Source organism: Oreochromis niloticus, linkage group LG1 (genome assembly GCF_001858045.2).
Source record: "Oreochromis niloticus isolate F11D_XX linkage group LG1, O_niloticus_UMD_NMBU, whole genome shotgun sequence".
NCBI lineage: Eukaryota > Metazoa > Chordata > Actinopteri > Cichliformes > Cichlidae > Oreochromis > Oreochromis niloticus.
In genome coordinates this window covers 5,051,120-5,067,545 of record NC_031965.2, presented here as the reverse complement: position 1 = coordinate 5,067,545, position 16,426 = coordinate 5,051,120, and the positions used below count along the sequence as shown (strand labels likewise).

The 16,426-nt window shown below is 37.7% G+C and overlaps 1 protein-coding gene across 2 annotated transcripts; it reads right to left on the bottom strand.

The window, feature by feature from the left end:
* Positions 1 to 1,299: 1,299 nt before the first annotated feature.
* Positions 1,300 to 16,277, bottom strand: asb7 (ankyrin repeat and SOCS box containing 7). Of its 2 annotated transcripts, none has more exons than XM_019355483.2 (5): positions 16,015 to 16,277; positions 15,228 to 15,325; positions 11,557 to 11,810; positions 8,180 to 8,785; positions 1,300 to 3,620 (listed from the first exon to the last, which is right to left on the bottom strand). In XM_019355483.2, the coding sequence occupies exons 3-5, from the start codon at positions 11,795 to 11,797 to the stop codon at positions 3,481 to 3,483; spliced, it is 987 nt and encodes a 328-aa protein (XP_019211028.1). In that variant the 5' UTR covers positions 11,798 to 11,810; positions 15,228 to 15,325; positions 16,015 to 16,277; the 3' UTR covers positions 1,300 to 3,480. The 2 variants fall into 2 exon arrangements, with proteins under 2 accessions (XP_019211028.1, XP_019211029.1); XM_019355484.2 differs by lacking the exon at positions 16,015 to 16,277 and adding an exon at positions 15,718 to 15,965.
* Positions 16,278 to 16,426: the final 149 nt, after the last annotated feature.

Below are 16,426 nucleotides of genomic sequence, written 5' to 3'. Positions count from 1 at the left end.
AAGAGAGACTTTGCAACCCATTACATGCGCAATATCTTTCGAGTTGTGGTCCAAGTTATGCATAAAAAAATGTATTTTACTGTGGAGCCCACTGAATGCCTGTTGGTAGACATAAAATACCACTTAAATTCAGGTAAAGCTATCCATCTCAATTTCCCAGCATAAAATACAGGTGCTAGTCATAAAATTTGAATATCATCAAAAAGTTAATTTATTTCACCAATTCCAATCAAAAAGTGAAAGTTGTATAATGTATACATTCAGTCCTCACAGACTGACATATTTCAAGTGTTTATTTTTATCAACTTTGATGATTATAACTGACAACTAATGAAAACCCCAAATTCAGTATCTCAGAAAATTTGAATATTACTTAAGACCAATACAAGGAAAGGATTTTCAGAAATCCTGGCCAACTTTCAAGTATGAACATGAAAAATATGAGCATGTACAGCACTCAGTACTTAGTTGGGCTCCTTTTGCCTTAATTACTGCAGCAATGCGGCGTGGCATGGATCCGATCAGTCTGTGGCACTGCTCAGGTGTTATGAGAGCCCAGGTTGCTCTGATAGTGGCCTTAAGCTCTTCTGCATTGTTGGGTCTTGCACATCGCATCTTCCTCTTCACAATACCCCATAGATTTTCTGTGGGGTTAAGGTCAGGCGAGTGTGCTGGCCAATTAAGAATAGGGATACCATGGTCCTTAAACCAGATACTGGTAGCTTTGGCACTGTGTGCAGGTGCCAAGTCCTGTTGGAAAATAAAATCTGCATCTCCATAAAGTTGATCAGCAGCAGGAAGCATGATGTGCTCTAAAACGTCCTGGTATACGGCTGTGTTGACCTTGGACCTCAGAAAACACAGTGGAGCAACACCAGCAGATGACATGGCACCCCAAACCATCACAGACTGTGGAAACTTTACACTGGACCTCAAGCAATGTGGATTCTGTGCCTCTCATCTCCTCCTCCAAATTCTGGGACTCTGATTTTCAAAGGAAATGCAAAATTTACTTTCATCAGAGAACATGACTTTGGACCGCTCAGCAGTAGTCCAGTCCTTTTTTGTCTTTAGCCCAGGTGAAACGCTTCTGACGCTGTCTGTTGTTCAAGAGTGGCTTGACACAAGGAATGCGACAGTTGAAACCCATGTCTTGCATACGCCTGTGACAAACATGCAAAATTTAAATATGAAAATAATACTGACATGTCGTTGCAGATGACTTGATTTGCAAATGTAACATTTTGGAAAAGAGACAATTTCACCATGCAAGACAAAGGAAAAATCTTAGCTGCACTGTTTCAACGCCAAATCCTACATTTTATTTTGAAATAAGTAATAAAAAACAACAACAAAAAAAGATTCACAGTATCTCTCCCAAAACAGTTAACTGCAAGTTTTTTAATTTTAAGAAAGCATTTCTCCAATAGAAATCAAACACACTGATTCCAAATTTTTCATGTATTTGAACAAAAAGAAACATGAGTCACAACAAACAGATCACAATACTTTCCAAACTTTAAATACATTTAGAGATCATTGTTTAAATAAATTCTCCAAAAAATATCTCTTGTCCATGTCACATATTTACACTGATCTTAGCTTCTAGTGATTGTATATCCATGTTACTAATTCAGGACTTTATTATTCTTGCTTCCATGAATTGCTTTTGCAGACCTGAAAACTTTTCCCCATTAACATGTGAAAGATTGACCTCATGCTTAAATAAGCAGCCTCACTGCTCTTTTTAAGTTAGACAATTTCAATTTTACATATCGGTTTCAATACGTAACAAACTAAACTGGATGCTGTCACAGTAACAGATTATGACTTTGTAGGTCTCTTGTGAGTTTTATCACAAAGACAGCATTTATCTTATAAATTCTGCTTCCAATTTACACTATGATGGAGACACTGGTCTGTGCATATTTACTTTTCCCGATGTAGAACAGAGATCATCCTTTCTCAGTGCTTGTGTGCAATGAGTGGGGCAGGATAGTTTTGTATTTGCTGAATAAAATACAGACAACACAAAGACATGACAACAGCAGAGAGAACTCAACTTGAAAAGGGGGTTACACTGCCAATTCTGACAAGTCATCAAATATCTTAATGAAACCTGGTTCTACCAGACACACTATGTCTGAATCTAGCCATGATTAACAGTTATGCAATTGTGACTTATGCTGGAATGACAGGATGTTGTCACTAGAACAGATTGATTAAACCAGTAATGCTATGAATATCACATTTGAAACAAGCTTCAACACAGACTTTCAGAACGGTTATTCAACACAATGCTCCCACTCCATGCTCAATAACTAAATATGGCACAGAAACTGAGAGCCCACTATTTAAGTGACAGAGTTTCAAGCGTTAACCTCGGTTCCAAAACTATATACTGGGTATATTGTTGTGTCATAATAAATTAAAAATATGTCTGCATAGTCTACTGTTGTCCATGACCCCAAAAAAAAAAAAAAAAAAAAAAAAAAAAAGTACACTAAATGTAATGCCATTTTAAAAATATATTCTTGCTGCTTTTGTCACAGCAGCCAGTAGAAGCTTGAAACCTTTCAATTTATTTTAAAATTGACCTCAATCTGGTTGGACAAGCAAACAAAAAAACAAACAAACAACTAGCTGGTATGAAAGTTTGGTTAATTGTTTGGAATAATTTACAACTTTTTTTCATGTTTGTAATGTAGTATTCTACAGGTGGCTACTGACACTATGCTGTTATATATAACACAGAATCCATATTTCCCGGCCACCTAAAGCTCCATATTTTTTCTTACTCCTTTCCTTTCAAAGCAGAAGGACGCACCTTTCTCAAAGAGCCATCTATGTGAGGAATACAGCTCAGACATGCCTGTTCTAAGTAGTGATTCAGAAATGTAAATGCAGTGACTTTTGGATTCAGGCTCAAGTATTGTGCAGTAAAACAAATCAGGAAGCGCACTGTAGAATTTGTTTTGTTTGCTTTTTTAACAATTATAATTAGCATTCATAGCATTTTTGAAATCATTATTATCATTTTGAAATCATAATCATGTTCATTGGAGCACTTTGTTTTAAACGAGGTTTAATGATAAACAAAATGACAATCAATACATTTTGAGTATACCCATGGAGAATATCATCATGCACATTTACAAAAATAAAATAAAGAGTAAAAATCCTAAGTGCAGTAAGGATGTTTTCTGCAGTCAAATGAGGTTTCTCTTTTCTACAAAACCACAAAAAATAAAATGAAAAAAAAAAACTTGAGATGTATCCATTTCCATTCTTGGGCAACTTTTCTTATTGTAAAAAGGTTGAATAAAAGTGGGAAAAAATGTTTTAATGCACTGAGAACTAGGTGAAGAAAATGCCCTGTGAACAAGTTCACAATTGGTTTCTGTACCTTTTCTTTCAGATGAGGATGATTGCATAGTCTCTTAAGAGATTTGTCATCTCTCCTATTCTTGTGTTATTGCTTCACACAGTGTCAAACTTGTGTTTTAAATAGTCTTTCATAACCTTTGCAAGTGGTAGATCCTCCAAGAATTTCAAGCTTTGAAGGCCAATACAGTGACGGATTTTTATTCGACACAAATCTTGTAGAGTCCGAGGTTGTCCTGAAAGAAGATCAGAAACAATGACTACACATGAAGGAGCTCATCTGACCCTCAGTAACATGACAAAAACAGAGCAAGAAATATCAACTCTGAGCAAAATTATTAGCAAGAGTAGATGTCTCGTCATTTAATAACCCTTTAAGACCTATCATAGAACCAAGTCCGCCAGACCTTATCTTATATTTTTACATGTTGTAGAGCCATTTTTGGGAGCATTTCAAGTTTATATACATCAATACAACCATTATAGCCCACATTTTAATAATATGTATGCATTAAGTGCATAGTAATTACATAAATTGCAAAAAAGTGCAATAAACTACAAAAAAATTGAAAATCGTTTTTGTTTTTTTAACATATATTTCTAGTTAGAGAAATTTAAGAGGCTTATCCCTCAAAACTGTAAATACAAAAAAGTTGCACAAACTAGTTTCCCACCACAGGAAATTTTTTTTAAGTGTCTTCATAGTTTTATTTTTGAAATACACCAATTTTCATATACTGCAGGAAAAACGAAAATAAATATTATAATGCAAATTTGCAAAAAAAACCAGCATGTGCATCAAAATAAACTATTTCCAGCAGTGCAATATGAGTCCTAAGCATCCCAGAAACGACACAGAAAGTCATAAAGTCAAACATAACTTTTAAAAACACAAGTATAGGCTCATAAGCCCCTGATGGTAAAAAACTACATTTCCGCAAAATGACGTCACTTCTGGTTTTGGGCAGGTCACGGCGGACATGCGATAGTTCGCGCTGATGGACGTAGGAAGTGTTACGAACAGCTGATTGGATTGGCAAAGCCTGTTTCTGGAATATTATGTTTTTGTTGCTGCAAGTGCTTTTTATGGAGTTTTTGCAAAGCTATATGTGGAACGAAACCGTGACCTAGGACAAGCTGATGGCATAAAATGTAAGTACAACTCCTCCGGTTTCATATGCTAAAAAAATTATTGCGCTAGCTTACGTGGTTGCAGTGCTACTGGGATTTAAAAATAGTTACGCACAACGGAGCGTGCCCGCTCCGACCGGCTTTAAAGGGATAATTAATACAGTGACAGTGCTCACATGCCCCCATTAGTGCAACACGTTTTAATTCTACTTTATCTTACATTATATCACAGCAGTGTTTGCATCCTGCTGCATTCCAAAAATAAATTGTGAAACAATAAAATTGAGAGGAAAGTTAGATAATCAATCAGGGTGAAGGTGCACATAACATAATATTAATAATATTATCAAATTTTCTTTTTCTGGAAATCACGACCCTCTACAAAAAAAAAAAAAAATACCCATCATACACACACACACACACACACACACACACACACACACCCCTACCTATCTATCTATCTATAACTACAGTCTAATCAGGCAATCATCTGACAGCAACTCAGTGTGTTTAGGCACGGTCAAAACAGCCTACTGAGATTCAAACAAAGGGTTAGAATAGGGAAGAAAGGTCATTCAAATAACTCTGAATATGGCATGGTTTTTCAGATATGCTGGAATTTGCCACACAACCATCTCTCGGATTTACAGAGAGTGGCCTAAAAAAAAAAAAAAAAAAGAGAAGCTAGCAGTTCTCGGTGTGAAAATACTAGAGATGGCACGATACCACTTTTTTATGTCCATTACCGATATCATAAATTTAGATATCTGCCGATACCGATATGAATCCGATATAGTGTGTTTTTTAATCAATAAAACTGTTTTTTAATATCTTGCTGCATTTTGTATACGTTCATACTCAAGTTTAAATAAACAACAACACTAAAGCTATTCTGTTATACCTGTGTGTAAAAAAATACACTGCGCCCAAAATATTTCATAGTTCAGCAATACTGATCAATCTAATAAACTTAAACCTACTCCATCCTCCCTATTGTGGTATTTTAAAGAGTACTTAGCAGAAATATTAAGCAACCTAACTAATAGGGTTGCAAACTCCCAGCAAAAGAAAATGGGGAACCACCCCCCACCCTCCACCTCATGATGCTTAATTGATGTAATCAACTTTAATTTGATACAGGGTGAAAAAAATGCACAGAAACAAATTATTTTTCAAGAATAATTAAAAAGATTCAACATCTTTCTTCAACAGAATTGCAGACTGCACAGATGGTACTTTCCCCAAAGGAAAAAGTACTATAGCTTACTAGGGTATATTAGACTTAACAGTTACTATATACAGTAATGGACTTCTATACATTTTACATCAGATTAAAACTTTGGGTGTAAGATTCAGATAATTATTTATTAAAAGCTAGACATTTTAAATGAGAATAAGAAAGAAAAGTATGTCTTTGTGCCCCCCTTTCCCCTGTTCATGCCCTAACGGCATGATACCGATACGTAATATCGGATCGGTCCATCTCTAGAAAATACCTTGTTGGTGTTGGATGTTTTTAAATATTAGATAACCTCAAATTGGTTCTTTCACCAAGTCCAACAGAGCACCCTGTGTGGTGTGGTGGAATAGAAGCATTGCATCATGGATTTGCAGATGACAAGTCTGCAGAAACTGTGTAATGCTATTGTGTCAGTATGGTAGTGGTGCAACGGATCACGGTTGATCTGTAATCCGAACCGATCCCACTCCACGGTTCGGCATGCACGTGATCCGAAGATTCGAAAAAGAAAGAAAAAAAGTATGTGTATGGTGCGCGTGGTCAGTCTGTCAAGTGCTAGTTATGGCCAGCGCTAGCGGTCCAAGTGGAGGAGCAGAGGAGTTTGCAGCATTTAAGCAGCCCTTTGCTCCCCAATCCGACCAAGCTAAAGCTATTACAAAAGCTACTGGGGTGTTTAGCTGCAGGCGGGAGGCCGTATTCTCTTGTGCAAAACAAGGGGTTTAAACTATAATGAACGTGCTTGAGCCACGCTATGATATCAGGGTTGTGCGTCCACTTCAGTGACAAGATCGTACCCAGGCATGTATGAGCAGGAAAAGTTTAAAGTTATGGCTGAACTGTCCCAGGCATCTTCTGTTGCCCAACTACAAATGGGTAGACCTCCAGGTCAACGGAAAGCTACGTGACCGCTCATTATATCACAGCGGAGGGGTAGGTACAAAGCCCTGTACTGCCCTATACTGTACCTTAATTTGTTTTTATATAATTGCGCGGAATGAGTCTTGAGTTGAATGTTTTTAATAGGCAAAAAATACTTAAGTTAATAAGTAAATGTTCAAATTTTGTCTTTTTTTCTTTTTTTGCTAATCCGAAAATTGATCTGACCCGTGACTTAAAACCGTGATCCGATCCGAACCGTGAGATTTTTGATCTGTTGCACCACTACAGTATGGTGAAACAATGACTGAGGAATGTTTTGGGAACCTTGCTGAATCTATGCTACAAAACAGTTAAGGCAGTTTGAAGAAAAAAACGTGGTCCAGACTTGACGATTGTTGATTCCTGATCGTGCTTCAGTAAGAAACTTAGCTATGTTTGTGGTATGATGTGCATGTAGTGTGCTGTTATGTTGTAAATTGTCTGGATACGTTTGGGAAGAAAAAAATTTTATTGCATAAAATAGCGCTGATCACATCAGCTGATGGGGAAACATTGTTGGTTTTCCTGGAAAATTACCATAAAATTACGCACTACCCACTTAAAATTAATTAAACTGTTCTGAATATCACTTATTTGTTACTTAAAATTACATAAGTACAATTTGTGTCTCCTTTCCTGTAACCCCCCCTCCCTCCCCCCAAAAAAGGTTTAAGTGACTTCTTAAAAGGCCCACACCTCGGGTGCTTGTACGTATGTAAAAAGGGGAAGGCAGAGACTGTAAAAACTTGCTGAAATATACTGACCCCAAATACACAATTCCAGAGCCCAAAATGATCTCAAGACTGGAGCACAACCATAAAAAGGAGATAAATCAGAGATTAAATGCACGTGCCATGAGCTAATTGATTAGTGTATATACAACACTTATGAGCCATTTTCACCACAGTACTATAGTCACTTTGCGACTTCAGGAAAAAAAAAAAAAAGCAGAGTAACAAAATCTGCATATCTAGTCCTGTAAAACATGCTGACATGTTTTGTACGCTGTCGAGTAGGTTTTCAACCTTACCTTTTTTTCCTTAAAAAAACAAAAACAACAAAAAAACAAAACTCTGGCAGTTCACCACTTACTTTTGTACCATCGCAAGCTATTCATTGGACCTGAATGACTTGAATTGCAATACCTAACTGGAAAAATTGGGGTGCTCTAAAAATTTTGACTGGTAGTCTAAGTTTGCACAGCTATGAGATAACCCATTGTTTGTTTGTTAATTTATTTAATGATATAAAGAAATATTTTGGTATCCCAAATATTGATACTGAATGCTATATCTATATTTGTTGCACAAAATATAACAGGCAGAATATTGCAATACTATGTTGTAGCAATTTTCTTTCCTTCACCCCTAATTTTTCTTTCATAGTTAAGAATATTTACTTTTTCCTCCTTTAAGCTAGATTTGCAGACAGCCACGCAACAAACACAACACTCGCATATTCTTCACAATGCCACAGGACTTATATGACAAAGAGTGTGTTACTCACTTGTGACCTTCTGCAGGAAATCCAGACAAGGCCGGCTAATCCCTGACATGCTAACAGATACAGCCACCGGAGTCTGGCCCTCGTAATTCCTAGTATTGGTGTCTGCTCCATAGGTGTAGAGCATCTGGGCACACAACACATCATCCCTTAGAGCTGACAAATGTAAGGGAGTTTGGCCATCTTCAAGGCGTCCAAGATTAGTGTCCGCTCCCCTCTGCAGGAACATGCGGCAGTATGAGTGATTGCCTTTGATGACAGCATAGCGCAGCAGGAAGCCATTTTGAATGTCAATGTTGGCGCTGTGGTCAAGGAGGATCCGTACACAGCTGGAGCGCTCACGGATTATGGCAAGCTGTAGTGGCGTGGTTCCTTTGTCACTCAGAGGGTCTACCTCGGCCTTGAACTCGAGCAGGAGCCGCACGAATGAGTCTCGACCATAGTGGGCAGCCACATGCAGCGGTGTCCAGCCGTCGTTACTTTTTGCATTTATAATGTCACTTCGAAACTCTGACTCCAGCATCAGTCGGGCAATGCGTGCTCTGCCATGCATAGCTGCATAGTGAAGTGCGGTGAAGCCACCAATAAAGTCCTTCACTGTGGGGTCAGCTGTACAGACGAGTGAAAATAAAAGAAGAGTTAAATGCAGCAGACATTTCATGTTATACGATTTATGATAAGCCAAGATAGTATAGCCGAACAATAATCTGCTAGAAAGAATTTTTCAACAATTCGTATTTACAGTGCATTCCTGCTAGACTTTTATACTTTAAGTGGACATGAAATGCTCAAGCTTAATTTACACTAAAGCCCTGCTCTCAAAAACTGACAAAGATTTAACCCAGTCTGTGAAGTTGGATTTAGAAAATAAGCGTTCAAAGTTAAAGTTTTTAGAACATGTTTAGTACCATCTTGTATTAGTACACAACGTGACATTACAGGGTTGGTTGGTGGGTTGCAGCTAATAGCTAACATACACTAATGTAAACCTAACTAGTAGCTGAACCAATACCTCACTGCCCAAAAAGCTGATTCTGTCATAGCGTGGCGGTGCCAATGGGAAATCTTTCAAAGATAATGGCAGACGGCTTAAGTGGAGTGGCCAAACAGTAAACTTTTAAAAGTAACGACAGGGTTTTACCTAACTTATTTATGTAGTGATGAAAATGTTTAGTTATGGGCAAACTGAAGCTTCGTAAAACACTGAAACATTTGAAGCATTTGTACTGGAATTTGATATTGTTTCAAAACCAATACCAAACTCATCTCCACAGTGACCCCTGCTGGCCAATTTAGATATCGCCACATCTTAATGAATATTCCGTCAAACAGTAATGCAGACAAGCCCAGCACAATTCCTAACAAAGCTACTTATTATACCAGACTGTCATTAATGGTGAGCAACAGAAATTTTGGAGAATCCCTGTACAAACAAGCAAGAAAAATATTGAACCTGTTAAAGACGACAAGTTACGACTGTAATGAATGGTGTGCTTCAGCAAAATCCTCCCCCTGTTAACATTTGTGTTGCTCAGAAGAAATCAGTTTATAAAATAAAACATACTGATAAGTTTGCATTATCAGGTTTGTTCTACACACTGTCAAGCAAAGCTAGAAGCTGGCATGTTTAATGTTTTATTTTTAATTAATTTAAAAATATATAATTAAATGAAGAAAATAAATGTGTTTTCCTTCTTTATAAAAAAGGTAAGATTTATTTTCACAGGCTAATTCTGACCAATTGTAACAGTCCATTTTGCGTACGAGTCAGGACAGAGCGAGGAACCAACTGCTGCAGATCATGTGGGATGTCTTTGAGGGAGAACTGATGAGATTGAGGCTCTCCACCCCTGATGATACACCAGGACAAATTCAGCAGTGTGTGAGGAAGAGGAAGAGGAAAAAGAGCCAGGCCGATGCAAGATGAGAGATGGAGAAGAGAACAGGAGAGAATATAAAGGCTGTTCTCTCTTTGTAAAGGACTGCTAGAAAGGTTTAACCCTTTAACCCTAACAGGTTAGGGCTACACTGGTGACAAGTTTTTGCAACGTTTCTTTAAACTACTGCAACTCTTGAATGATTTGAGCAATCAAAAAAATGGCAACCGCTCTTGAAAGCAGCAACTCTGCGCTTTTCAGTGATATTAAGAGTCATTACATTAATCCAAAGCACTGCATCACAGCAGCTCCAGGAATGCGAAGGTTGAGAGAGTGAGCGTGTGCAATGGAGTTATGCAGAAAACTGACTTTTTGTTGGACATTTTCCAAATTATTTTACTTTTGTGGAGGGCTTTTTTTCAGCATTTTCTGCCATGTTTTTTCAATTGTTTTATTTTTTTTAAGTTCTATATATGACCCATCACCCATTACAAAATATACACTGCTCAGCCAACTTCTAACATTTGAAAAAGCATAGTTGCTAGGCAACCCAACCCATTTAACAGCCTTGCACTTCTGGCCTTCAAAGCACCTGGCCTATGCAGACCAGGTAGTTTTTTGAAGGATGGAGGCCCTGAATTGGGGCACACCTTGAGACTCTGTGTATGAGACTCACTGCTGCTATGTTATCTTAAATCAGTCATGTGATTTGGATGTGCTAGCCCATCATCTCCAGAGTGTTAAACACTTATTTCTTAAATCCAGTTTCACAGACAGTGTTAAATCTATGGTTTTTTTGACAGTAGGATTTGAGAGTGCAAATTAGTTTTTATACATGTAGTGTTTCATCTCTACTTTAAAGGATGTTGAGTTTATCTTGTTCGCAGTGACCCCTCAATGACCACAGCAGAAGAAAACTTTTCAACTGGGTGTTGATATGCAACAAGTACTGCACTATGCATTATGTCCATGGTTTTTCTGATTCTAACAGAAAACCCATGATAATAATCATATTCTGGGGTGCCAAAGTGGTATCTGGATAAATCTCAAGTCATATGAATAATATCCCAAAACGTGGATTCTGTTCATCTGGACATAGCTTTTCAATGGGAAGAATGTTTTGTCTCATCCAAGTAACAAGCATAATCAGTGGTGCTAGAGTCAGTAATTATGCAAATGTTCTGTTTATGTTTAAGGAGTTGGGAAACCTGCAGTCAACTGACACTGAAGAAGTCACTTAGATGAATGAAGAAAACTTTTCTCCCATTGAGAACGAAAAGTCCAGATGAAAAGAATCAACTTTTGGGATTTCCTTACCTGGAATATTGAGGACCCATTAAAACATTTTTAAGTGTTTAAGGGATATTTATCTGAATGATATAGAAGTTACTTCTTTTCAAATTTCACCTAACAGAGCTGAACGAATGACCACTTTTTAGTAACACAATGCCCCGTAGCATTAACAGCAAAAACATTTTCAGGTCGTGGGGTTGGGGGTCTGACCTCCATGCTCCAGAAAAACTCGAACACATCTCTCTTTTCCCTTGGCTGCTGAGAAGTGAAGCAGTGTCCAGCCATTGGCATCGCGGATCTTTGGTGAATATCCTTGCTCCAGCATTCTCCTAACAGTGTATACATCCCCTGCTGCCACTGCAGCCTGGATCTGCAGCTCTTCATGAAGCTCAGGGTTCCTTCTGCAGTGGTGGTTCAACATCCTGTCACATTTCGGAATGGTAATTTTCATCTGTACCTAAGCTCTGTTTAAAATAAATAAATAAAAATCAGTAAATATATTCAGATTCAGATGGGTACATTAAGCATGACTGAAATTAAGTTCAGACTTACGGCCATGGCTTTTAATCTGAAAAGACAATACTAAAATTGAAAAAGTAGTTTAACACATAACTTGATGATAGAGGTGGCCTAAGAGCCTGTGTCAGTTTAAGTGTCATTTTCAATAAACTGCATGATCAAATTTTTTTTTTTTTTGTCTCGCTCCCATTTCTTCTTGTTGCATGCTAAAGCTCTACTTGATCCTTGTTAAGATCCAACCATGAAAAATATGATTTTTTGCCATTTTTCAAGTATGTAAGTGAAGTTGGCCCCCCCACCTTCTTCAAATCCAACAAAAGTGGTGTCAAATGTTTGCGCTGGTTTGTGCTACAGAAATTTTTGTTTGTGCCGCTATCATTTTAAAGATATTAGCGGCACAAACAAAAGTTTTAGCAGCACAAACCAGCATAAACGTAGCACAATCGTTTGACACCACTTTTCTTTGATTTGGGTAATGTGGGGGGGCTGGTTGACCTTGACATTTTTATTAATATCTTTAAAATGATAGCGGCACAAACAAAATTTTTTGCAGCACAACGTAGCACAGTTGATTGACACCAATTTTTATTTACTTTATTAATGTGTGTGTGTTGGATTTGAAGAAGGTGGGGGAGCCAACTTCACTCACATTTTTCAAGTGGTCTTAAACTTTTGATTGGGACTGTATCTGGCCGATCTGAGGATATTTTAATGGCTAAAATAAATTTGTGCAAAACCCAACTCATTCATACATTACAGTACAGTGTCTGCCCACCTCTGACCACCGCCTTAGTGCAACATAGATCTACAATTTAAGCAGTTCATTGTAGATCTGACAGATTTGAATGGACATACATGGCAGACAAAACACACAAATCAAGCACACACAGGTGGTGCATTAAAAAAAATATATAAAAATCAAAATCAATATCAAAATGTTAAAGAAAAAGAATCAAAATAATACTGAAATGGTGTACTAATGATGTTCAGAAGTTTTTAAGGGTTAACATTAATAATGAGCTTCCTCAAATATTGAGGAAACTCATTATTTGATCTAGGGCTGAGCGATGATGAAAATCTAATATCTATATCTCATGATATGTTTAAATAACCTCCAGAATCAAATGTTTTTTTCAACCACATGAGTGCGGAAGGAAAAACTCCCTTTTAACAGGAAGAACCCTCCGGCAGAACTAGGCTCTGGGAGGGGCGGGGCCATCTGCCATAACCGGTTAGGGAGATAGTAGGAAGACAGGATAAAAGACATGCTGTGGAAGAGATTAATAACAAGTATGACTCAAAGCAGAGAGGTCTATTAACACATGAAGAAGAAATACTCAAAGCATCATGGGATTTGTTAAGTGTAGATAGTTAAATGCAATAGCAAGTTGTGCCTTGTTCTCAGAAGGACAGCAAGTGGACAGCGATAGATGAGATGAGGAGATGGAAGGAGGAAGAGAGGCAAAGAGTGATTCACAGGCAGAGCCTAGTTCATTTCCCACAGTTTTTTTTAATCTGTTGCCTTACGGTTCCAAGCACTGTCACCGATCTTTGCATTTCATTATTATCTCACAACACAATCAGCTACCATATCTCCTACAGACTTTTTAAATGTCTACAGTGTCAGATCAACACAGCCCTGCCCTCCAGCACTATCAGCAGCAGGAGCAGCAGCAACACCTCAACAGCAACATTGTACCCATCAGGCAAGAAATGGGCTACCTTTGCTTTGCCTTATCCCCACCTGATAACAGTGATACAGTATGATGCGAATCCATATTAGATTTTTGAAGAATATGGGTTGTTGTTATTCACTCTGGTTCCATGTGCCCCTTTTTAACTTTCAGCACCCACCCCTTCAAAAATCTCTACACAGCCCTGGCTGTCAATAAGGGAAATGGCTACAAAGAACAATGCCGTGGTCCCAGAGTCTGCCGAAAAGCGACAGACCGAGCAGGAGGTGTATTCTTGCCTCGACACCCACCTTTGTTGTAGCGTTTGTGTTGCATGTTAATTACGTCACAGGACACTTGGACGTGTTGCTATGACAATGAAAACACACATTAGGTTGTACTTGATTATAATGGAAAACCAGTTAATCCAAGTCGAGTCGTGGCGATTCAAACCGAGCAGGTACTAATGGGAAAGGAGCCTATCTGATCTTGAGCTGCTTTTCTGCTTCTCAATACTTTTCCCATCGCTCTGGTTAAAGTTAATCTTTGTTTTATGTATGTACCACACTGTTGATCTGGCCACTGCCAAATTTCTTACCATCTCTCTCTGGTTTATTGTGTTTTTTTTTTTCCAGCCTAGTGATGGTGTACCTTGTATGCACTGCCATCTGTCTGAGACTTATATTTAAAATTGCAAAACTACAAATACAAAATCAGCTCTATGAGTCAACTTCAGGCATCTGCTTCATTTGCGATGACATAGCGAGGAAACTGCTTTGGAGACAACTGTCCAGTTAATTTTAAGCATCTAAAAACAGGGGACTGCAAGAAAAGGGTGTAAGCCGCCTCTTACTGTACTGCAGTTGGGATAGGCTCCAGCCCCTCCATCACCCTAAATTTCTCAGCAGTTAATCCAAACTCTGAAAAAACATAGACTTAAAGCTCAAAGTCTGCACTTGAACACATTTGACTTAAAATCCAGACTGGTGGAATATAGAGTATATTTTCTACTCTGAGCACTCAAAATGGGTTATACAACTTGCCTCATTCACACAATCATACTATACTGTTTCTATCTAAGCTTTCTATCTAACATTCACACGCATTCACTGACAGATGCATCTTGCCCAAGGATATTTGGCACGCAGACTGGAGAGATGAGGATTGAACCACCAACGTTCTGATTAGCAGGTGCTCTACCACCTGAGCTACACCAAAACTTCAAAAGACCATCAAATCAATTTTTTATTAAATTATTAACATTTCATTATTGCTGTTGTGATTTGTGATAAAAAATCATTGAATTCAATTTAAAGATTTGGTTGATCTCAGAATTGCACAAATAATTTATAAAGCAGCAAACAAATCTTTACTCCACGACATTCAGAACTTTATTAATTTAATTCAGTCTTACTGAATAAAAAGCAGAAAACTTGGAATTTAAATATTAAAGAGACAAGACTATAAAAGTTGTATATATCCCCACAAAAATGTAATTATAAATTAAGTTGTTTGAAAATGTACATGTGAGACAGTCACTTTTTTGCTTCAGCTAACAAAGGCTTAACCATTACTTGATAAAGAGGTCTAGCAAGTTTTTTGTGGTTTCCTTGTTGGGAGAAATTATGCTGCTGTTAAAAAAAAAGAAAGAAAGAAAGAAAAGCTCATGTTTTAGATACTAAAATGTACCTTTTGACCAGCTGAAGAGATGGACTTCTTTTAGTCATATCAGAGCTGCATTTGCAGATGTACTGGTGCACACTGTGAGGAACTGAGAATATGTTTCCCTGTGGCACACAAACACAGTCATCAAAAAAAGATTAGAGGCAATGAAGAGTATTGTGAACACTAACGGACATAGTCAATTGGTCATGGATACACCCCAATTATTGCTGAAAACCATAACAGCCAAACAATAGTAATAACCAGAGAGTTAAATACAAAAAAATAATTATATGCATATACACTACCCAAAGGTAAACTTGCTAATTACACTATTTTTATCCAACCTGAGAAAACTTTGCAAATGAATGAAAATGTAACTATCTGTCATTACCTTAAACCTTAAAAAGTTTGGCTCGTTAAACTCGTTTATGAGAAACAATAGACAACACTGTGCCTTTATTTGCTAACATGACCAATAATACAAAACACGCACAAGTATACAGATATAACTTACAGAAGCTCGGCGGTGAAGATAGCTCATTTCCACCACCCCAGAAAGTGTAATGAAAGTAGATCCTTTTAGAATAACCCATGGTTTACGGCTGTACGTTTCTTAGAAGGTTAGCTGCAGCTAGTTAGCCAGAAAGCTAACAAACTCATTCGCTCGTTTTTAATTTTATTTCGCTTCATTTTACTTTTTACACTATTATAATTGGGTAGAAATAAACCCCAAAACACGGCGTGTGTGGATATTAAAAGGAATTCTACGCCTTTATTGACAAAACAGCAGCTCTATAAAACAAAGACTTACTTGTCAGACGCTGAACCGACGTGTAACTGAGCCAATCAGCTTTCAGGTAGACGGAACGATTGAAGTTGTCAAAGCCGCATAATTCCGTTACTTTCAGCACAAATACAATACTAAACAAAGAAGCTAGTGTCAAACTTTTATCTATATCTTTGTAGGTAATGACAAGAATAATCTAACTGTCCAACACTAAGACTTAATCACAGAGTGTCTGCGAAGAGCTTCACCAGCGTGACTCCATCAGCAAAAACAATAACACTTCCGTCTGCAGACTTTCACAATATAAGCATAATTTCCACAGCTCCAAGCACGTCAAGAACTACCATTTGCAAAGCAGACGTATAAAATGAATTTTTGGATGCAATTAATTTAAAATAAATCAGAAAGGCAAGGAAGCGTGCATATATGATGATGC

Excerpts from the sequence above, each read along its gene's own strand:
- asb7 (XM_019355483.2), bottom strand. The coding sequence starts at position 11,797 with ATGAAAATTACCATTCCGAAATGTGACAGGATGTTGAACCACCACTGC. Across the intron at positions 8,786-11,556 it reads AGTTTTTCTGGAGCATGGAG|CTGACCCCACAGTGAAGGAC; the intron begins GTCAGACCCCCA and ends TCGTCTGTACAG. Across the intron at positions 3,621-8,179 it reads TTTCCTGCAGAAGGTCACAA|GACAACCTCGGACTCTACAA; the intron begins GTGAGTAACACA and ends ATCTTCTTTCAG.